The 24,199-nt window shown below is 35.5% G+C and overlaps 1 protein-coding gene across 3 annotated transcripts in view; it reads left to right on the top strand.

Annotated features, from left to right (window-relative positions):
• LOC145232284 (sphingosine kinase 1-like) overlaps positions 1–24,199 on the top strand; it is a 52,410-nt gene that overhangs the window by 24,276 nt on the left and 3,935 nt on the right. Inside the window, exons 7-11 of one of the 3 annotated variants that reach the window (XM_080096889.1) lie at positions 9,211–9,381; positions 9,455–9,548; positions 9,614–9,678; positions 15,509–15,776; positions 15,884–22,211. In XM_080096889.1, coding sequence (XP_079953015.1) covers positions 9,211–9,381; positions 9,455–9,548; positions 9,614–9,678; positions 15,509–15,776; positions 15,884–15,934 — 649 coding nt within the window. In that variant the 3' untranslated portion in view covers positions 15,935–22,211. Of the gene's footprint in view, positions 1–3,481; positions 5,420–9,210; positions 9,382–9,454; positions 9,549–9,613; positions 9,679–15,508; positions 15,777–15,883; positions 22,212–24,199 lie in introns of those variants that run through there. The other 2 variants (XM_080096871.1, XM_080096881.1) reach the window with 2 other exon arrangements.

The following is a 24,199-nucleotide window of genomic DNA, read 5'->3' on the forward strand; positions in this document are numbered from 1 at the left end:
ACCACCTGAAATACCTTCGCGTACCACCTGAAATACCTTCGCGTACCACAGGTTGGGAACCCCTGCCTTAGATGATAGATTTAGTCATGCGGATGTGCCATCTAGATGTGTTATCCCCCCAAAGTGTAAGATGTTTTCATACATTTGGTATGCTACTGGCCAACACAAATAAAAAGTTTCAGTGGTGTAATAGTCTGATAAAGGCCACTGAACACATGCTAATTGTGTATGTGGTCTACTTGCATTACATAATGGTGTCAAAAGCCTTATGTCATCAAAGCAATAACAGTTTCTGCTTAAAACACCTCTAGTGGTCAATATTTTTGAACAGTAGCTTTTAGGAAATAATTTTACAGGACTGTTGATTTAGTCATTGTGGTTTGGTATTTTATTAGTTTGGATGTAAGACCCCATCAGTTGCCCCACTAGTTGTGGGTCCCCTTCCCTGAAGGGGACACATCTTGATTTTACTCGATTTAAATGTGTTTTTCTGTGTGTTTTTTTCTTCCCTGAAAGTTTGTCCACCCTCTTTTACCCTGAAATGTTTGATGGATTTGGATGAAACTTTCACAGATGGTAGATATAGTTATGTAGATGTACCATCTGCTTCGTTTGTCATGTTAACCCCAGTATTTACCCCGCTAGCCCCCAAACGTTAGGTTTCTGTGGTGTTATAAAGGCAACCATAGATATGTTACTAATGTTTGTGGGTTGTTTGGTGGATTTTTTTGCAGTTGGCAGTTAGGGGGTGTTAACAGCCTGATGACGTCAGAAGCATTATCGGTTGTTGCTTAAAACACCTCCTAGTGATCAAAATTTCAGACATTAATCGAATTGGACAAAATTTTACAGGACTGTTCATTGGTTCATTGTGGTTCTATATTTTAAACATTTGGGTGTATACCCCCATCAGTTATCCCAGTAGCCCCCTAAAGTGGGTGAATTTTTAAACAGTGTCAGGATTGAATGAAATTTGGACTACTTGTAGAATTTGTCATTTATAGGAGCTGTTTATTGTGTTTAACCCTTTATCCCCCACATTTACCCCCCAGCCCCCTAAAATGGGTGAGTTTTTTAAACAGTGTCGATTGAAATTTGTATAGCTTGTAGAATATGCCATTTGTAGGTGCCTATTGTTGTGTTCAACCCTTTTGCCCCCACATTTACCTCAGCAGCCCTAAAATGAGTGAATTTTTTTAACAATGTCGGAATTGAATGAAATTTAGACAGTTTATAAAACACACTATTTTAAGGCCTCAATTGTTGTGTTTAATCCTGTACCACGATTTACCCCACTGGCACCTAAAATAAGTAAATTTTGTAACAATTTTCAAACTAAATAAATTTTGGTCAGCTTGCAAATTTTTTTATTTATATGTCTCAATTGTTCTATTTTAAACTATTTACCCCTTCTTTTCTTTAAAAGAGAACGTTAAATAGGACATACTTCAAACAATATAGTATTATTTAATCCCAGTGCCGATTACTCTGTTTTGCTTTACAACACCCAACTGTATAATGGTTATCGTTAGGGTTGGCCCGATACCAATATTTTGAACCGATACCAATACCCGATATTTTACCCCAAAAGTACTGCGATCCGATACCCGATACTTTGCAAACAAGCAACAACATTTTCAAACTGATGTATTTGTAATGTGTTTTCCCATCACAGTTAATATAACAACATACTGAGTCTAACACATTAACTGCTTTTTAACCATCACAGTTAATTTAACAACGCACACAGTATAATAAATCACTTACAAAACACTTCACCATTTAAGTCTTAACACCAAGAAACAACACTAAACTACTGGCACTAAACATTGTTTTACAGTAATCAGAAATTGAAATGAGTAATCAGTTATCTATTCACACATTGTGCTTGATGACAATAAGTTTGTTTACGTTTTCTAGTGACAAACGGTTTCTTAAAGGAGACACAATATTACCAGCAACAGAAAATAATCGCTCACAAGCAACACTACTGGATGGCAGGCCTAAAAACATTTTAATGCAGGAAAATTTGCTTTGTTAAGCTTCCAATTTAGTCGTTATTAAGTCGCTGTAGCGAATTAGGTCATATTATTTCATTAAATCCAAAACGAACTCGTTTTTTTAAATGTAGTCCCATAAATATTTCATCACAGCCGATGATTGCTGTTTTTTTGCCTCCTTTCATTTTCAATTTTACACATGATAAAGTCTCAAAAAAAGTATCCGCTAAAGCTAAAGTATCGGAAAAAGTACCGCTAAAGTATCGGACGAGTACCAATACTGCTCGAAGCATCGGGTATCGGCGCCGATACAGTACTATCGGGCCATCCCTAGTTATCGTTTGAAATGCATTATTTTTAACTTTACATGTGTGGGGACCCATGAGTTTCTGCCTGCAGAAACAACTAACGTTATAAAAGATGATAGCTAATATGGGACCCAAAACAAAATAAGCATAGGATATATATAATAGAGTTTCAAAATAGCTTATAGTTAGGACGAAAAAAACGAAAAATTTTGACCTACAAATTTAAAATTTTGACCTTAAAAAACTTTTTTTTGACAAAATTTTGACCTATGAAGAATTCAAGTAGTTAAATTACGCATTATCGTTAAAAAACTTAAAATATGGCTAGGCTAATCTAACTAGAGCGAAAGAATGTGCAAAAGTCTAACAGAAGGGCAAAAATCTGAACATAGACCTAACCTATTCTGAAAAGGGAATGAGCTAATTAAAAATCACTGCAAAAAAACTACAGCTAAGACACAACGAAAATTATTCAATACATTTGTATGAACGAAAGATACATGAATTATCTAAAGCAAAACCGAAGCAAGAGCTGCACCTAACCTGCAGCTGCCGTAAAATGACTTGGGACCTACCAAAATTTTGCACGTTTTGAGGTGTGTTGAGCATCACGCCATATCAACCTAATTGTTTCACTCAATTGATGGTTTATGATTCGCAATAATTGGGGCAATGGGCCAAATATAACAGTATAAAGTAGGCTACAAGGTGTAAAACGAATAGTTTGCTGGCAGTGCAACATCTACAACACTACGACAATGCAGTTTGTAAACAATTTTAACTTGGTAAAAATTTTGACTTTGTAAACAATTTTGACAATTTTTGACCTATTCTAAAAATTTTGACAAAATTTTGACTTTTTTTGACAAGTCAAAAAATATTTGCCCTACTTATAGTGTATGTGCAATGACAAAATGTGCTAAGCCACCCTTCTAGTTACCTCTGGGATTAGGTCTCCAGCCGCATAACACTGTATAATGTAGTCTTACACAATTTTAGCAGATAAATTAGCTGTAATACTGCAAAGTTAATTTATGTCTTTCCTAATACTGGTTAGACCCAAGTTTAATTCACATTTAATTAAAGTAGCTGTACTATACTAAATATGTTTTGTGTCTGAAACAAAAAATCTTCTACTGATTTATATTTTTTAATTGAGTTTTATGTCTACAGGTGTCACCCAGCACCAACACTTGTCATTTCATCAATATTTGAAATATGCAGAGCAAAAGTAGCACCACTAGATATTTTATCTGTGGAAACTCCAGACAAAACTGCTGAAAACCAAGTTCAGAGAACTTACAGCATTTTGGGTTTTGTTATTGGACTGATATCTGATATTGACATTGAAAGTGAAAACATAAGATGGATGGGTGGAGAACTAAGATCAACAATATTTGGAGTTTTGCGAATTTTATCAAAAAGGCAATACACAGTAGATATAAGTTTCGACCCAGTTGATAAGGTCTTGGATGTCACCAAGGAAGGCATTGAAACCCAACCTTCGCAAGATAAACAACTTGAAAATAAACTTTTAACAAACTTCAGTTCTCCTGTTTCTGGTAGGTGGAAATCAACTTGTGGCAGTTGTGTGCAGGTTTCAGCTCTTAATATATCTCACATAGCAAATGGGATAATGATGCATAAAGACAGTAAATTATCTGATGGAAAAATTCACTTAACTCAGCTGAAGTCCTCTATGACTCGTTTCAAATTGATGAAATTATGGGATTTCATGGAAAGTGGTATTGGCATTAGTACAGACACAAGAGAACCAATTGACACAACTGTTACCCAGTGTAATGCTTTTAGACTTATCCCTTCTGCAAACCATTCACAAATTATGACACTGGATGGTGAAAGAATTGATTATGGTGCTATACAATGCCAAATTCATCAAGGCCTTGGAAGGGTTTTTATGAGCGGATGTAGTTAAATTTGTCTTTATGCAAAGCTTCCCATTAACTGCAGACCAGCAATTGGATTTACTTTTGCAACATGTTTGACATCAAAAGTATTAGTCGTTACTCTTGCTTTGTTGAGATGTAAGATCATATCATAAGTAAAAGGTCACTATGACTTTGTAACATTCCTATAATAGTTTCTCTATTGTTGTTTGTAAATGGTATTTAGTTCGTATTTGTGACCTAAATGTGAAAATTGCAATTGTGAATTTTTTTTCATGTATTTATTTACTATTGCTTACTTTTTCATACCTATTGCATAGTATTATTTTATAAAAACTTAAAAAAATACTGTTTCATATTTACAGTATTTAATTTGTTATGTATAATCTTTGCTGTTAAGGTCTTCCCAAGTATATATTTCTTTGTTGTTGTAAGTTTTGTAATAAATAACCACTAACCTCATTTCTAAACATGGCAGAGCTGAGCCTTCTTTGCAAAAAGCTCATTTCTTGTAAGTTTACTAGCAAGGTTGTCAAATATGATCCCAAATTGAACCAAAGTTTTACAGGTTCAGGTTCAAACTGCTATAACAGTCGGAAACTTTACCGAACAAGATGGGAACTAAACATAATTTTACCCCATGATTGCTTTGGTAATATGCTGATTGATTTTTTCCTTCCAATGAAAGCTTTTTTGAGATTAAACTTGGAATTATTGTCTGAATGGTTGTTGACTTGTAACTGAACTTTTCAACAAGTGTTGACTGAAAGGTTCTGATAAAAAACAACTACATTTTTCCTGTTGTTATAATAGGGTTGGGTATTTGGCCGGTCAAACATCGATCAAATACTATTCACACCTTTAAATTGCAATTTTTTTTTAAAAGCTGGAAGTTAAGTCTTCTTTTAAACCGGAAGTAATGAATATAAAGCTTTCAACTTGTGCCATTTTGTTTGTGAGATGGGAAATGTTCAGTTTATATGATATCACATCATTTTCTGACTGCATCACATGTCCTTATTTCACCAATTGCCATACCAGTGTGCCTGCATTTTTTTATTAATTAATCACATTTGTAAACTGAAATTCTCAATGATCTTGTTTAATTGCACTGCAGATCTTAAGTGCAAACAAAAAGTATCTCCTATTTGTTCGGGCATTTATTTCAAGTGAACAAAATACAACTATATTGGTTTTCAGAGCACTTATTTCTACAAAAGTATGTCCTCAACTTTGCTATTTGACATCTATTAGAAGTTTTTTTACTCTTTCCAACAACCAAAATGCGAGCAAAAAAAATTTACCATACTTGATTTTGAAATTAAACATAGTATTTGATTCCGAATTTTTTACTCAGATTCACCCCTCAATCCCAAAGATTTAAGGTTTACTGGTCCTTTAGGTCAAAAATTCAAGCCCTAATGTGCTGAAATTTAAATGATAAACCATACTTGGGTTTTGGGTTTTGTCTATGTCAGGCAAAGGTTGTTGATTAACCTAAAGTGAAAAAACTGCAATCATGTTAGTAGGTCAAATGATATATATAGTAAGTCCCGAAGTGATGTGTAAGTAATATAGAAAATACAGAATGGAAATATATAGGCAACCTTTGTATGTAGTGTCTGTTTTACACTGATTAAAAAAGATTGTAATATAAGCAATGAAATGCGAGTATCATTGGTAGCACTAAAAAGTTTTTATGCTTTGTGGAACACTCCTAGACCAAATGTGTACAAGTAATGATTTATTGATTTCATGCATCACAAGGTACCAACTGCAGAAGGTATTCAAATAGTTTTGTTGTGCGTACCCTTCCCTGAAGTGGATTGTTTATGGTAGACCGCCTTTTGTCATGAAATGTTTGATGGGTATGGATGAAGTTTTTACAGATGGTGGGACAGGTGTATAACGCCGGAAGCATAACTATTGCTGTTAAAACTCCTCTAATGGTCAAAATTGTAAACATTGCCTGTGGTGTACATATTGTGTCCAAAGATTATAACTATGGATGATTATTTTTTGACCTAAAAAATGAAAAATTTTGACCTACAAATTGAAAATTTTGACTTTGAAAGCTTTTTTTGACAAAATTTTGACCTATGAAGAATTCAAGTAGTTAAATTACGCTTTATTGTTCAAAAAGTTAAAATATGGCTGTAGGCTAATCTAACTAGAGCGAAAGAATGTGCAAAAGGGCAAAAATCTGAACACAGACCTAGCCTATTCTGAAAAGGGAAATGAGCTAATTAAAAATCACTGCCAAAAAACTGCAGCTAAGACACAACGAAAATTATTCAATACATTTGTCTAAACCAGGGTTCCCATACTACGGCCCGCGGGCCAGAATCGTATTGATAACTTCGTAACATTCAAAAATTAATCTACTCCTCACGAAAGTTTTCCTGTTGCGACATGTAGAATTGACATTACCTATAGTTTCATAGAATTACAACGCCCAAGATTGATCCAAACTGGTTTGTTACGTCACAAACAAGACTATGACGTAATCTACAAGCATTGCTCGTAAGATGAGACCAACTGTACAATTTAACAGTCGCATTACCAGATTTTAAATAGGATTGTAGAAAGACCATGTCTTGGCGCCCCTATAAAAATCGCCTCGAGGGATAAGTTTTGAAAGACGGCGCTGGGGCATGCAAACTATGCGGCCCGCGCGAATCATTACTTATCCGGCCCACAGTGAAAAAAGTTTGGTGACCCCTGGTCTAAACGAAAGATACATGAAGTATCTAAAGCAAAGCCGAAGCAAGAGCTGCAGCTTCTGTAAAATGACTTGGGACCTACCGAAATTTTGCACGTTTTGAGGTGTTGAGCATCACGCCATATCAACCTAATTATTTCACTCACTTGATGGTTTATGATTCACAGTAAGTAGGCAATGGGCCAATTACAACAGTATAAAGTAGGCTACAAGGTGTATAAGGAAAAGTTCACTTACAGTGCAACCTCTACAACACCACGACAATGCAGTTTGTAAACAATTTTAACTTTGCAAAAGATTTTGACTTTGTAAACAATTTTGACAATTTTTGACCTATTCTAAAAATTTTGACAAAGTCAAAAAATAATCGCCCTGCTTTAACCAATAAAGTCGCTTATATATTGCATTGTTTAATTAGCCAATTGATTGGTTAACATTTTCTGTTCATTATGGGTCCCCTTCCCTGAAGGGGACACATATTGATTTTACTCAAATTGTTTTTGTTTTTTTCTGTTTTTTTCTTTCATTGTTCTTCTCCCCAAAGTTTGTCTGACTCGTTTTTCCATCAAATGTTTGATGGATTTGGCTGAAATTTACACAGATGGTAGATATAGTTGTGTAGATGTGCATCCCACTTTGTTTTTGTTGATAACCCCAGTATTTACCCCGCTAGCCCCCTAAAATGGGTTATTTTCTTCCCAAAGTTTGTCCGACTCGTTTTTCCATCAAATGTTTGATGGATTTGGCTGAAATTTACACAGATGGTAGATATAGTTATGTAGATGTGCATCCGACTTTGTTTTTGTTGATAACCCCAGTATTTACCCCGCTAGCCCCCTAAAATGGGTTATTTTCTTCCCAAAGTTTGTCCAACTCATTTTTCCATCAAATGTTTGATGGATGTGGCTGAAACTTATACAGATGGTAGATAAAGTTAGGTAGATGTGCACCCCACTTTGTTTGTCCAAATAATCCTAGTATTTACCCCGCTACCCCCTAAAATGGGTGAGTTTGTAAACAGTGTCAGAATTGGCTGAAATTTGGATAGCTTATAGAGTATGCCATTTATAGATGTCGATTGGTGTGTTCAACCCTGTAGCCCCAACATTTACCCCACAAGCCCCCAAAGTGTAAAACGTTTGTATGTTACTGGGCACCACAAACGAAAGATTTCTGTTGCTCAATAGTGTTACAAGGGCAAGCAGTTGTATGTTACTTGTTTGTGACTTTGTGGATTGCTTGGTGAACATGTTTGTGCCATGGCAGTTAGGGGGTTGTTAACAGCCCTATGAGGTAAGAAACATTAACGGCTGTTGCTCAAAACACCTCTAGTGGTCGAAATTTTAAACATTGGCGGATTGGGCTGAAATTTTGCAGTACTATTGATTAAGTCATTAAGGTTTCATATTTTTTTAGTTTGTGTGTCGGACCCCATTAGTTACCCTACTAGCCCCCTAAAATGGGTCAGTTTTTTGAACAGTGTCGGGATTGGATAAAATTTGGGTATTATGTGGACTATGCTATTTGTAGGTTTCAATTGATGTGTTTTATCTTGTAGCCCCAACATTTACTTAACTAGCCCCCTAAAATAAATGAACTTTAAAAAAACGTCCTAATTATATGAAATTCACAAAGTTTATTAAACATAGTAAGTCCTCAAATGTTATGTTTTGCCCTGTAGCACCACAACTTAACCAACTAATTCCTAAAATGTGTAACCCTTTTCACAATGTTCGAATTGAATGAAAATTGGACAGCTTGTAGAATTTGCTATTCATTTTTTGTTCTACCACCATTATGCCACTACTTACTCCTTCGTTTCTTTGAAAAAGAACGTTAAATAGGACATACTTCAAACAATACCTGGGGTAAATCTAAATTTATATAGTTTGTTCTCTACATAGTATTAATATTTAAGCCCAGTCCCGATCACTGCGTTTTACCTTACAACACTAAACTTTGGTTATCTCTTGAATGCATTATCTACAACTTTGCATGTGTGGGGACCCATGAGTTTCTGCTTGCAGAAACAACTAAGGTTATAAAAGACAGTGGATGGTATGGGACCCAATATAAAATAAGCATAGGAAATATATCAATGTTTTAAAATAGGTTATAGTGTATATGCAAGGGCAATATGTGCTAAGCCACCCTTCTAGTTAATTATGGTTATAAATTTACCAACCGTTGATACACAGCAATTTACCAAACTACAAAAAATAGCCAATTTTAGAGTTGGGTAGTTAAAAGTAAATTCCCCTTTTACATTTTAGGCAACATGCATCTTTAGATTTGGTGACAGATTCAATGTTTGAAATTATAAAAGGGAGATCAAGAGATCTGTCTCTTGTTTACATTCAATCACAAAGTAGTTTCTATTTCTCATTTCTTAATGTTGGATGGGGATTCGTTGCAGATGTAGATATTGAAAGTGAAAAATTTCGGTGAGTTTTTTTTCAGGCATGTTAAGTTTTTAAAAAAGCAAAAAATCAACATTTAGACATTTTTTTCTTGTAGAGGTCTGGGAAATGCTCGGTTCACATTGGGATGCGCAGTAAGAATCGCAAGTTATCGAAAATACCATGGCATGGTTTCCTATTTGCCGTTGGAGGTTGGTAAACCAACAAAGTTAGTTTTATGATAGAAATAAATTTTGCAAATTTTCATGTTCTTTAGAAATCTGGGATAATAAACAATGGATCAAAGACACAAACAACCATTGGAACAAGTTTTAAAACCAAGTATGTTATGTATTAAATTGACAATTCATTATGGATCCCCTTGTCCTTATTTTTTTTCTGCCTAACACAGGTTTGTTTAACGCATTTGGTCAAGAAAATATGTTTTTAAAACTATTTGAATTTGCACACATGTTAGTTAGTTATCCGAATTTATTATGGGTCCCCTTCTATGAAGGGGACACATATTGTTTTTGTCCGTATTTTTTTTTCCTTTTTTCTTTTTTCTGTCTAACGCTGGTTTGTTAAACGCGTTTGGTCAAGAGAGAGTGCTCCAAATTTATTAAAATTTAGACAGATGTTACATATTAATCCAAATTTGATCCTCCTGAAGTTTGACCCCGAATGACCCAGAGGTTCACCCGCAGGCCCCCAAAACGTAAATTTTTTTAAACGGCTGTACTGACTAAAGTACATCATCTAGGAGTTATGTGCTCTGTTGGTTGGTGGAATGTGATGTTTTCTAAAGAATTTTCTAACTTTTAACAGGATTTACCCATTTTTACCTCTTAAACCCCAAAATATTCGTTTCTGTCTAACGCTGGTTTGTCAAACGCGTTTGGTCAAGAAAGAATGCTTTAAATTTATTCAAATTTACACAGATGATAGCTATTGTTTAAAACCTCATCCTCCTAAAGTTTGACCCCAACTGACCCAGCGGTTCACCCACAAGCCCCCAAAACGTAAAGTTTTGAAAACGGCTGTACTGACTAAAGTACATGATCTAAGAGTTTCATGCTTTGTTGGTTGGTGCAATGTAAGGTATTCTAAATACTTTTCCAATTTTTTGTTGGATTTACCCATTTTTTACCCCTTTAAGCCCGAAATAATCGTCACCCCTTAAATCCCGAAATAATCTTTTTTGGTTTTAGGCCAGAAATACAAGCTCTAATGTGCTGAAATTTCAAACAATTGTTTGCAGTAGTTTACTCGTTTAGTATTCAAAAATTTGCCTTAATCGGCCAAATAATGACTTTTACAGCCCATAGTTTGTGTACACTGTCAGTCAGACAGAAGTCCCAAGGGAGTCATTCAGTGGTTTACGATTAAAAGGTTTAGTGCAGAGCGGGAGGGATCAGCTTGACGTCCGGACAGACGTTTTAAGAGACAGTCTTTTCAGTGATTAGAAATCAGCTGTTTTTGCGCAGCAATGCCATGTCGTTTTATAAGTTATCACTCGCACTTCCAGCAAACGTTTTACGCCTAAGACGTAATTTAAATTCGATAAAAGTGCTTCGGTTTTGTAAATGTCAAGCAAAACATTGTTGATCAACATAAAGGTGAAAAAATAAACATAATTTCTTTTTATGGCCGTGATAAATAGTATTTAAATTCTCGTTGTCAGCTTGGCCCCCCGCATGACCACAGGTCACTAAAGGTCAACTTGTAGGTATTACAAACACAGTTAAGATCGAATTTTCGTCACAACGTAGCTTCATTATTTTTGACAAACCAATACTCAAATATAAATTAGGCAAACCGGTATTGTTTTACACTAAGTCTGCTTGCTATTGAAAACGGTGTCAAAAAAGGTTACTAAAGGTCAGTGAGAGGTTACTAAAGCTCAATGGTAGTCGTTTTGCGAAACAAAGTTAAGTAAAAAACAATTTGTTATGTATACCTGTGCAGCAAATGGCTGTTTAATTTATAGTGTCTGTAATTAAGGCTTTGTAGGAAAATTTGTTTAAAACCCGACCTTGGACGACAATATCTGGGTCGAAGCAAGAGATTAAATTGAAGTATTTGTATCGTTTTTTTAATGTTTTTGTAATTATATATATATGACAATAATACTGCCAAAAGAATGCGAACTATTTTTTTTATTGTTGGGTTAATGCTTTCTAAAAATTTGTCCTTAAGAATTTAAAAATCACTGCAACATTTGTTTACCGTAAATCCGCACAAACACGCGTGTGGGGACCCATTAGTTTTTGTTTACAAAAACAATCATATGTGTAGATCAAATGATGTGTATGGTAAATTGGTAAATATTGTATAGAATATATAAAATGGAAGTATATCAGAAAGCCACTCTACTAAAGTACATGATCCAGGACTTATTTCATTTGTTGTATTGTAAAGTATCTTGTAACTTATAGTAAGGTTCACTCAATTTTCACCCCTAAACCCCGAAATATTCTTTTTAGGTTTATCAGTCTTAAAGGTCAGAACTACAAAAAATACAAATTTTAAACAATTGTTTGTTTGTAGTGGGTTTCTTGTTAGTGTTTAAAATTTTAGCTTAATTGACCAAATGGGTGCCTTTACAGCCACTGGCGTAGAGTACGGGGGTGCGGGGGTGCCGCACACCCCTGGCATGGACCTTTGTATAAAGTCAAAATCGCATCTTTGTTTAAGTTACGTCGGTTTCAAAACGTGTTTCCATCTAAACAAATGCGCTTGCACTCACGCCATTGTTTAAACAGACATCGGTCGAAACGTAACAATTGCAATTGTTTCGCAATAAATGGGCATTTTAATGCAACATAAACATGACTTATAGACTAACGTTTTAGTATTATTTGTCGCAATAACTCTCTGCAAATAAAAATAAATATAAAAATAGTTAATATATTGATTCCTAAGCTGAGTTTAATGTCCGTTTGCAAAGCTCTGAAACGTCCTAAACTTGATCCAAGTTGACCTAAGTTTAAGCGTCAACAATACATAATCGGCTATATTTAAAACGTGAATTGCTTTACTTTTATTTCCCGCCGTAACACGTTACTTTAAATTAAACTAAATCGTTGTTAAAATTGCTGATTCGGCAAATCGCCCTTTCGTTACATCAGACGTTATCAGACGCAGGGCAAACGTTCCAATCGAACACAAAGAAATTGCGCCAAGTGACTATTTGCAAATTAATGTGATAGAAACTACATACTAAAGCACGTAAAAAGCGTCGTTATTTGGTCTTATAAGGTTACAGATACTGCACATGGTATAGGCATCGTTTTCGAAGATCAACAGGCGCACCCCTGGTAGTTTGTAAAACTCTACGCCTATGTTTACAGCTCCGAATAAGTTATTAAGGGTTCCCTTCCATGAAGGGGACACATATTGTTTTTGTACGTATTTTTTTATTTGTTTACTTTTTTTGACCCTGAATGACCCCAGGGTTCACCCACAGGCCACCAAAACATAGAATTTTAAAAATGGCTGTGCTGACCAAAGTACATAATCTAAGAGTTTTATGCTTTGTTGTTTGGTGTGGTGCATGTAAGGTATGCTAAAGAAAGTTGTACCCTTAAAAAGGATTTACCCATTTTCACCCTTAAACCCCACAGTTTTCGTTTCTGTCTACTGCTGGTTTGTTAAACGTGTTTGGCCAAGAAAGAGTGCTTTAAATTTATTCAAATTTACAAAGATGTTAGCTATTAATCCAAAGTTGATCCTCCTGAAATTTGACCTCAAATGACCCAGCGGTTCACCCACAGGCCTTAAAAATGTTTTTTTTTTCAAAAAACGACTGTACTGACCAAAGTACATGATCTAGGAGTTTCATGCTTTGTTGGTTGGTGCAATGTAAGATATTCTAAATAACTTTCTAACTTTTTATTGGATTCACCCATTTTGTACCCCTTTAACCCCGAAATAATCGGTTTTAGTTTTTCCAGTCCCTTAGGTCAGAAATGCAAACCCATTATATTTGCTAAAATTTAAAATTGAAAGAAAAAAATTGTTTGCAAGTCATTTAGTGTTTACAATTTTGGCTCAATAAATGGTTACCAATACAGCCCATAATATGTGTACACAGGAAAGCCCAAGTAATTCACTTTACAACTGCAGCGATTTAATGCATAGCGGGAGATTGCAGGTCAACTTAGGAAACGCAGAACACAGTTGAGAATGATTTATTGTCACAACATGGCTTCTTTAATTTTTACACATATACTCCTGAAACAATACGGAAGTTAAATGTAGATTGGGAGAAACGTTATTGTTAATCATTAAGGACTGCGTGTTATTAAAAACGGTGTCAAAAGATCTTTAAATGGTCGTTCAGCAACTACACTGCGATAGGCTACTGAACTAGTATATGACAATAATGTTGCAAACAAAATACGGACAAAAGTTTTTTAAAGTGTGGTTAATGCTTTCTAATAATTTGTCCTTAATAATCTAAAAATAACCGCAACATTTGTTTTCTGTAAATCCGCACAAACATGTGTGTGGGGACCCATTCGTTTTTGTTTGCAAAACAATCATATATGTAGATCAAATAATGTGTATAGTCAATTGGTAAATATCGTATAGAATCAATAAAATGGAAGTATATCAGAAAGGCGCCCTTTTAGTTGTTTGTTAAACATTGATTAAATCTTATGTCTATACTATGGCACAGAAGTCCCAAAGGATTGATTAACTGGTTTACCATTGTAATGGTTTAATGCAAAATTGGTGGTCTCTGCTTTAAGCCTGTGTGATATTTTTTGTAATTAGACATGAGCTGTTATTACCAGCAATGCTACACGTTTTATTTTGTTGGCATTGCCATTTTTAGTTTGGGCAAAGGTTTTATACCTTAGACATGATTAAGCTCTGTAACGGTACTTCGGTTTATTACATGTCAGGGAAAAAGTGGTTAATAACATAGTGGTAAAAAGATGAACTAAATGTCCCCCTTGGCCACAATAAATGGTCTTCTTGGCCGTCGCTTGAGGAGTTAGGAGTTACTAAAAGTCAACTTGTAGATATCACAAAAATAGTTGTAGATATCGCAAAAAAGATTTTGTGACACAACTTAGCTGCTGTATGACAATTAAACTTGAGCAGCAATACTTGAGTAATGTATCTGTTAGGCAAAACATTATTGTTTAACACCAAGGACTGTGTGTTATTGAAAACCGTGTCAAAAGATCATTAAATATTAGGCTCCCGTACTGCGGAGGGCTACTGTAGGTGGTAAACATTTGTGAAACAAATTTAAATGAAGAACAATTTGTTAAATGAACATTTGCTGCAAAATCGCTTCTTAATTATGGGTCCCCTTGCCTGAAGGGCTTCAGTAATAAATAAAACCATTAACAGCCTGGCTAATACTGATTATCACTGTTTGCCTAACAGTAAAACGAAAAATATTGACATGCTCTCTACACTGTAACCAATTTGCATAAACTGGTGTGTGGGAACCCATTTGTTTTTCCTTGCAAAAACAATCATGTGTAACAAAACTTTGTTGTGTATGTAATATTTAATTTTGTGTGAAGTCCCTTAATAACCTATTGAATCACCACTTAATAAAAATTTATTTTAACTGGTGTAAAACAATGTAGTGAATAATTTGTGTCAATGTTAGCCCGTTACTCTCAACAAACTAAAGTACAGGATGGCGGCCTATCTCTTGAAACAGTGTCAACTATCTGCAGCTTATCATTTATTGACTTGATGCTTTTATACAATGTGTTTTGGTCAATTGTTAAAAACAATGTGTATGATAATTGGCACTATTTGTATAAAGTTGTAAACCACTTAATTCACTTGATTGATGCTTTTTTGGATAGTTTGATTCTCATGTATGTCATAGTCAAATTATTAAACACTTATCGAAATGGTGAAAAAATGGCAAAGTATAGGGTGGATCTCTGTATCTTAGTAGCTGAATAATTTACCTGTAACACATCTCACAAAGATTCTGTGACTGCAGGACAAAACCTGCTCTATTTTAAATTAAACCATCATAAAACATGTGTAAGGGCAACATGGCAAGTAACCCCATCTAGTTCTTGTTTGAAGTTTTGGAGCAGTTGAGTTATTCTAGAACCAATGCAACTTAGGAACAATTATGCAATTAAATGTCACAATTTTGTTTTATATCACAACAAAATTACAGAACTTTGGCTGAAACAAACTGGAATAATTCGTCATCAGCTGGAATACGATCCGAGGAAAGTGGCTATTTTTCATCTAAAAACACAAAGATATTTCATATTTCATCTTCACTTCATGAGTCGCTCCCTAATGAATGGAAATCTATTGAGGAAGAATTTGTGTGGGTTATGCCGGTGTATTTGTCTCATGTTGGACAAGATATGTTTATGATGCCCAATGCAAAACTCGATGAAGACGTAATATATCTTTACTGTCTAAAAAGTGGCGTGGTAAGATTTATTTACATAAAAGATTTTTGATGCCAAAATTAGGAATTATGAGTCCCCTTGGGGGACGCATCTTTATTTCACTCAGTTATTTTTTATTTTTTCTCCAGGGAAATTTGTCCATGCACTTTTGTCATGAAATCTATGGTAAATTTGGATGAAACTTTCACAGCTGGTAGATACAGTTATGCAGATGTGCCATCTGTTTCGTTTGACTTGATAACCCCAGTATTTACCCCGCTAGACCCCAATGTGTGCATTACTTGGTGGACGTTTTTGCACATGCCAGTCAGAGGGATGTTAACAGCCTTATGATGTCAGAAGCGTTGACGAATGTTGCCAATAACACCTCCAGTGGTCAGAATCTTAAACATTGTTCGATTTGGATAAAATTTTACAGGACAGTTAATTGGGTCATCGTGGTTTCATATTTTATACTGTTGGGTGTTGAACCCCATCAGTTACCCAACTAACCCCCTAAAATGGGTAAGTTTTTAAACAGTGTCGTAATTTAGTGAAATTTGAGAATTTGTCATTTATATTTGTCAATTGTTGTGTTTAATCCTGTAACCCCAATATTTACCCATCCAGCCCCCTAAAAAGGGTGAATTTTTTCAACATTGTCCGAATTAGATGAAATTGGTAAAGCTTATGGAGTGATTTTGTCTATTCTTATTTTCCGTCTAACGCGGATGTGTTCCCTTGTTTTGGTCAAGAAAGAATGCTTTAATTATGGGTCCCCTTCCCTGAAGGGGACACATATTGTTTTTGTCCGTATTTTTTTTTTCTTTTTTCTGTCTAACGCTGGCTTGTTAGACGCGTTTGGTTAAGAAAGAGTGCTTCAAATTTATTCAAAATTGCACAGATGTTAGTTATTAATCTAAGTTTGATCCTCCTGAAGTTTGACCCCGATTGACCCCAATTTTTAAAACATGGTTTGTTATATGCGTTTGGTCAAGAAAGAGTGTTTTAAATTTGTTTAAATTTTGTCAGATGTTAGTTATTAACCAAAATTTGATCCTCCTGAAGTTTGACCCTGAATGACCCAAGGGTTCACCCACAGGCCCCCGAAACGTAAAATTTTTAACGCTGGTTTGTAACGCTGGTTTGGTAAAGAAAGAGTGCTTCAGATTTATTCAAATTTGGACATATGTTAGTTATTAATCCAAACTTGATCCTCCAGAAGTTTGACCCCGAATTACCCAGCCGTTCACCCACAGGCCCCCGAAACGTAAATGTGTCTAACGCTCGTTTGGTCAAGAAAGACACTGTAGGCAGAAGTCCTCACTGGTTTACGATAGCAGGAGGGCTGAGCTTGACGTCGGACAGACGTTTTACGAGACGTCGTTTTGGTGATCAGAAATCAGCTGTTTTGCACAGCAATGCTATTTCGTTTTATTAAGTTATCACTCACATTTTCAGTTTTGGCAAAGGTTTCACACCTATGACGTGATTTAAACCTAATAAGCGTGCTTCGGTTTCGTATATGTCAAGCAAAACTTGTTAATCAAAATAAAGTTGAAAAAATAAACTTGACATTTTTGCAAGATAAATGTTTTTTTTTAAATGCTCGTTGTCAGGTCGGCCGCCGCATGACCACGGGTTACTTAAGGTCAACTAGTAGGTATTACTAACACAGTTCAGAACTTTCTTTCGTCATAACGTAGCGTTTTTTTGGCAATAAATTTAGGAATCAACACTCAAGGCATGTATAAATTAGGTTAAACGGTGTTGTTGAACAGTAAGGACGGCGTGCTATTGAAAACGGTGTCAATAGGTCAAACAGTCGTTGCACCCTGAGAGGTTACTACAGGTCAATGGATTGTTATGTGTACACTTGTAGCAAATTGCTTTTTAATTTAAAGTGTCTGTAACACAACTGTTACAGCTTTCTAGAAAAAAAATGTGTTTAAGACCCGACCTTGGACGACAATATCTGGGTCAAAGCAAGAGATTAAATTAAAGTATTTGTTGCGATCTTTTTTAATGTTTTTGTGATTAAATGACATTAATAGTGCAAAAAGAATACGAACAAAAAATGTTTATTGTTGGGTTAATGCTTTCTAAAAATTTGTCCTTAAAAATCTAAAAGTCACCGCAACATTTGTTTACCGTAAATCCGCACAAACACGCGTGTGGGGACCCATTAGTTTTTGTTTACAAAAACAATCATATGTGTAGATCAAATGATGTGTATAGTAAATTGGTAAATATCGTATAGAATATATAAAATGGTAGTATATCAGAAAGCCACCCTTCTAGTTTTTTTCAAATTTACACACATTATAGATATTGGTCTAAAGATGGTCCATGTGAATTTTGACCCCATTTAATCCCTCGGTTCACCCACAGCCCCCCAAAACGTGAAATTTTTAAAACGGCTATATTTGCTAAAGCAGATGATTCTGGAGTTTCATACTTTTTTGATTGGTACATTGCAGCATATTTTAAAGTATTTTGTAACTTCAACTTGTATATATCCATTTTCACCCCTTTACCCCCAAATATTTGTTTGTTTGTTCACATGTTAATGAGGTCAGAAATACAAGACTTAACCTGCTAAAATTTTAAGCAGCTGTGGGTAGGGTGCTCTTTGTTGGCTGTTAAAAATTTCAGTGCAATCGGCTCAGTAATTAGTCTTACAGCCCCAAATATGTTTTTACATGCTGTCTTTTATCAAATTGGTGCTCGCTCAGTGCACAGCTGATGCAATGGGAGTGATTGACGATAGTGGCGCATGGAAAAAATGCCTCTGCTTCACACATGAACACATGCCGCGAGACAATGATCGCTGAAGGAAATGAAACCGTGAAAAATCGACGCTAGCCTCTGTTGTCTGGAGCTTTGCATTGACCCCAAATTCTTAGCTACCATATGCATGCGCCATTCATCCTGTTACAAATTCAAAATATATGTGTGTGTAGCATTGGTCTTCGCTTGCAAAAACAATTATGTTATAACAGGATAAAAAAATATTGGCACCATACTGAATGTATCCATTAAATATATATCCCTTACAATTATGGATGGTGCGTAACTATGGCACAGTTTCTGTAAAATGGAATATATAGGAAAACCACTATTTCAGTTTAACAATGATTGTGCTCTATTTTTACTGTTACCAAATCGCATATGCATATGTGTGGGGACCCATTAGATTATGCTTGGAGAAACAATTATGTTATAAAGTGCCAGGAAAAAGATAGGGATCCAATGAAATGTAGGTGCCAAATATATATCCATTATAAATATAACAAATGGTATATGTGATACATCGTTAAATATGATGTAGTATAAACTGGCAATATATAGGAAAACCACTGTTCTAGTTATTAATCTGAACTTGATCCTCCAGAAGTTTGACCCCGAATGACCCAGCGGTTCACCCACTGGCCCCCGAAACGTAAAATTTTTAACACTGGTTTGTATCGCTCATTTGCCCAAATAGTTACGTTTACAGCCCATAATATGTGTACACTGTCAGTCAGATAAAAGTCTGAACTCTCAAGGGAGTAATTCACTGGTTTCGATTAGGCGGTTGAATGCAGAGCGGGAGTGCTCAGCTTGACATCCAGACTGACGTTATAGAAATCAGCTATTTTTGCGCAGCAATGCTATGTCGTTTTATTTTATCACCTACATTTTTAGTTTTGGAAAATTGGTTTCAAAAACTCACCTTGAACAACAATATCAAGGTCATAGCACAAGATTAAATTGAAAGTATTTTTCCCGTTCTTTTTTAACGTTTTTTGTAATTATTTGGCAATAATGACGCAAAAAGAATACGGACAAAACTTTTAAAGTTGGATTAATGCTTTCTAAAAGTTTTTCCTTAGAATCTAAAAATAACCGAAACATTTGTTTACCGTAAATCCGCACAAAAGCGCGCGTGGGGACCCATTCGTCTTTGCTTGCAAAAACAATCATATGATGTATATAGTAAAATGGTAAATAGGATATAGAATATATAAAATGGAACGATATTAGAACGCCACTTTTCTAGTTATAGTTGTTGTTTGTTATATTCAACCCTGTCACCCCAACATTTACCCCACTAGCCCACCAAAATGTGTCCATTTTGTAAAAAATGTCAGAATTTCATGAAATTTAGATAGCTTGTATGCCATTTATAGGTGTAGAATGTTGTGTTTAACCCTGTTGCCCCAACATTTACCCCACTAGCCCCCCAAAATGGTTCAAATTTTTAAACAATGTTTGAATTAAATCAGGGGTTGCCCGCGCGGTATTTTCGAAATGACTTATATTATCAACTTAATCGCCTACATAATTTATGGCGAATTACATTTCGAGAAATCGGCATTTATTGGTTGCGTTTCTTTTTTAATAGAGCAATACACAACTGTTAAGTTACTTTTATTGGATCACAATGTAATTGTTACGCATCACATTTTCCTCATTGTTACGTCCACAATCTTACTCGTGCCTCAAGAGTCAGTCAGTCAGTAACATTTCTTGCTTCAATGAGGTACAAATGATATCAAAAACTCGCGCAACACACATTTAGCAGTGAAATTTTTTCCGAATTCTGCAGTGAAATAGAATATGTCAAATAGAAAACGAAAAGCAAGCAACGCTAACAGAATATTCCAAGAAAGGTGGTCATGTGACTACTTTTTTTGTAGATGTCGACAATAAGCCAATTTGCCTGATATGTAATCAATCTGTATCAGAATGCAAAGAATACAACATGAAGAGACTTTACTACAGCAGACATTAATCAGCTCATGATAAATATCAGAATGAGTTTAGACAAGATAAAGCGAAAGAATTAACAAAAGTTCTTCGTGGACAGCAAATGTTTTTTTTTCAAAAGTTTCTTTGCAGCAGGAGTCGGTTGTGAAAGCGAGTTACTTGGTGCCAGAAATAATAGCAAAAAATCAAAGCCATTTGCAGATGGAGAATTTGTTAAGGAATGCATTGCTCGTGTTGCTGATGTATGTCTGAAAAAGAAAGAGACATTTGCCAAAACAAGTCTGTCAAGATAGACCATAACTCGTTGTGTTGAAGAGCTTGGAAATTCTATAGAAGAAACACTAATTGCAAAAGCGCCAAAATTTTCATCGTGTTCTTTGGCGCTTGATGAAAACACTGATGTCAAGTCTACTGCTCAGTTGGCAATCTTCGTGCGAGAAGTTGATGACGATTTTGAAATTACCGAAGAACTTGCAGCCATTGTCCCAATGAAAGGCATGACTAGAGGCATAGATTTGTTGGGAGCTGTGATGACTACAATCAAGCGTCTTGGTTTATCATTGTCGAAGCTTTCGGGAATTACAACTGATAGCGCCCCATCAATGGTTGGAAGACAGCAGGGTCTAGCAAACTTACTTAAACTTGAAGCTAGTAAAGTCGGAAATGACACTGTCATGCAATTCCATTGCATAATACACCAAGAGAACCCATGTGCCAAGTCATTGAAAATGCAAAATGTCATGTCAGTTGTTACTAAAACGGTAAACTTCATTCGTTCCAAAGGGAGTTTCAAGAGCTACTACATAGCATGGATGCTGACTTCGATGACATTCCATGCTACACCGAGGTCCGATGGCTGAGTCGCGGCAAAATGCTAAAACGAGTGTTGGAAGGATGCAATACAGAGCTTTATAGAAAGCAAAGGAAATAGTGTTGATGAATTCACGAACGAGGAATGGATAAAAGATTTTGCATTTCTGGTGGATATAACTACCCATCTAAACAAACTAAATTCATGTTTACAAAGAAGAGGGCAACTGATACACTCCATGTTCGACCATGTCAACGTCTTTGCTGTGAATTTAACCCTGTGGAAAACACAGATAAACAACAAAAACTTCGTTCATTTTCCTACTCTTCAGAGTCCTCAAGTTCAAAACTCCCAGAAATGCGCAGAACTAGTAACGGAACTAAGGAAAGACTTTGATCACAGATTCGCTGACTTCAAAAAGTCTGCTATGCATTTTAATTTGTTTTCCTGCCCCTTTTCTGTAAAGATAGGAGATGTGCCTGAAAACCTACAGATGGAGTGCATTTATCTTCAGTGCTCATCTGATTTAAGGGAGAAGTTGAAAGACGTTACATTGCTAGAATTTTACAAAAAATATGTCTCCAAAGAAAAATATCAGAAGAATCACAGATTGGCAGTATTCGTGACCTCATTTTTCGGCAGCACTTACTTGTGCGAGCAAGTTTTTTCGCAGATGAACCATGTCAAATCCCCTGTGAGATCACTAATTTCTGATAGCCATATGGAAACTCGCTTCGCATTGCTACATCGTCCATCTCACCGAATTTTGCCAAACTTATTAGAGAAAAACAGTGCCAAACTTCACATTAAAATGTCGCCGTGTAGTAAAAACTTTGTTGACTTTATTGTATCTTTGTATGTTTATTGTTCTTATAATATTATAAACAAGGATAATACACATTTCTGACATTAGAGTTTCGGTGTGAAGGTTTTAATTAGATAATATAAGACACCTATTTGTAAGATTACAAATTAGCAGTAAACAGTCAAGTGACCCGCGCAATCATTTGTTAAGCGCATTTGGCCCTTTGGCCAAAAAGGTTGGACACCCCTGAATTAAATAAAATTTGGACAGTTTGTAGAGTGTACCATTTGTAGGTGTTGATTTTTGTGTTAAACTCTGTAGTACCTATCATTTACTCCACTAGACCGACCCCTACAGTCATGTGCAATTCGCCATTAGTATGAGCTAATTGTTGTGCTTTAGCCTATTTTCTCTTTTTTATGTGTATATGCAAGTAGTGTATATGCAAGGGCAATATGTGCTAAGCCACCCTTCTAGTTAAATAGGTATTATTGTTGTAATGATAAACTGTGTAGTATATTATAAATCACGAGTCACCAGAGACTCAGTACGACAGATGGAGACAACAGTCGCATATAATAACAGACTGAAAACTGAAAACTTTGACAAGTCTGAAGTCGTCCACCGTTTTATTAGACATATGTCTAATAAAACGGTGGACGACTTCAGACTTGTCAAAGTTTTCAGTCTATTGTTGTAATGATTGTGGATTTAAGCTTTATCAGGCTGTCAAGCTGGTTGTTTGTGCCTTGTACAGAATTCGTGAAATAGGCACACAAGTGATACAATAGATTTAACCTGTTATATTACCCATTTTTGTCGGCAACTTACAAACTTTCACTGTGACACTAAAATTAACATCACTTGACCAGCTACCCAACTCATTATGTTTTTTTTTTGTCTATATTTTTTTTCTCGGATTTGTTCACACATTTTGGTCAAGAAAGAATGGTTCAAACTCTTTCAAACTTACACACATTATAGATATTGGTCTAAAGATTGACCCCGTTTGATCCCCCCACAGCCCCCCAAAACGTGAAATTGTTAAAACAGCTATATTTGCTAAAGTACTTCATTGAGGAGTTATACGCTTTGTTGTTTGGTGCAATATAAGGCATTTCAAAGAATTTTGTACCTTAAAAAAAGATTTACCCATTTTCACCACTTAAACCCCAAAATATTCATTTCTGTCTAACGCTGGTTTGTTAAATGCGTTTGGTCAAGAAAGAGTGCTTAAAATTTATTCAAATTTGCACAAATGTTAGTTATTGTTCCGGATTTGATCCTCCTGAAGTTTGACCCCAAACGACCCAGTGGTTCACCCACAGGCCCCCAAAACGAAAAAAATTAAAAACGACTGCACTGACCCAAGTACATAATCTGAGGGTTTCATGCTTTGTTGGTTGGTGCAATGTAAGGTATTCTAAAGAATTTTGTAACTTTTTATTGGATTCACCCATTTTACCCCTTAAACCCCAAAATAATAAGTTTTAGGCCAAAAATACAAGCCCTAATGTGCTGAAATGTTAAACAATTGTGTGCAGTAGGTTGTTCGTTCAGTATTTAAAATTTTGCCTTAATTGGCCAAATAGTTACTTTTACAGCCCATAATATGTGTACACTGTTAGTCAGATAGAAGTCTCAACTCTCAAGGGAGTAATTCACTTGTTTACGATTAGGGCGGGTGAATGCAGCGGGAGTGCTCAGCTTGACGTCCGGACAGACGTTTTACGAGACAGTCATGTCGGTGATTAGAAATCAGCTGTTTTTGCGCAGCTATGCTATGTCATTTTATTAAGTATCAAGTACATTTTCAGTTGTGGAAAATTGTGTTTAAAAACTGACCTTGAACGACAATATCAAGGTCAAAGCATGAGATTAAATTAAAATTATTTTTCCGTTCTTATTTACTGTTTTTTGTAATTATATGACAATAATGATGCAAAAAGAATACAGACAAAATGTTTAAAGCTGGGTTATTGCTAAAGTTGGTTAAGTTTTTATGGGTCCCCTTCCCTGAAGGGGACACATATTGTTTTCTTAAGAATCGAAAAATAACCAGGACGTTAAATCCGCACAAACGCACGTGTGGGAACC

This window comes from Phallusia mammillata, chromosome 1 (assembly GCF_965637545.1).
Source record: "Phallusia mammillata chromosome 1, kaPhaMamm4.hap1.1, whole genome shotgun sequence".
Classification (NCBI taxonomy): Eukaryota; Metazoa; Chordata; class Ascidiacea; order Phlebobranchia; family Ascidiidae; genus Phallusia; species Phallusia mammillata.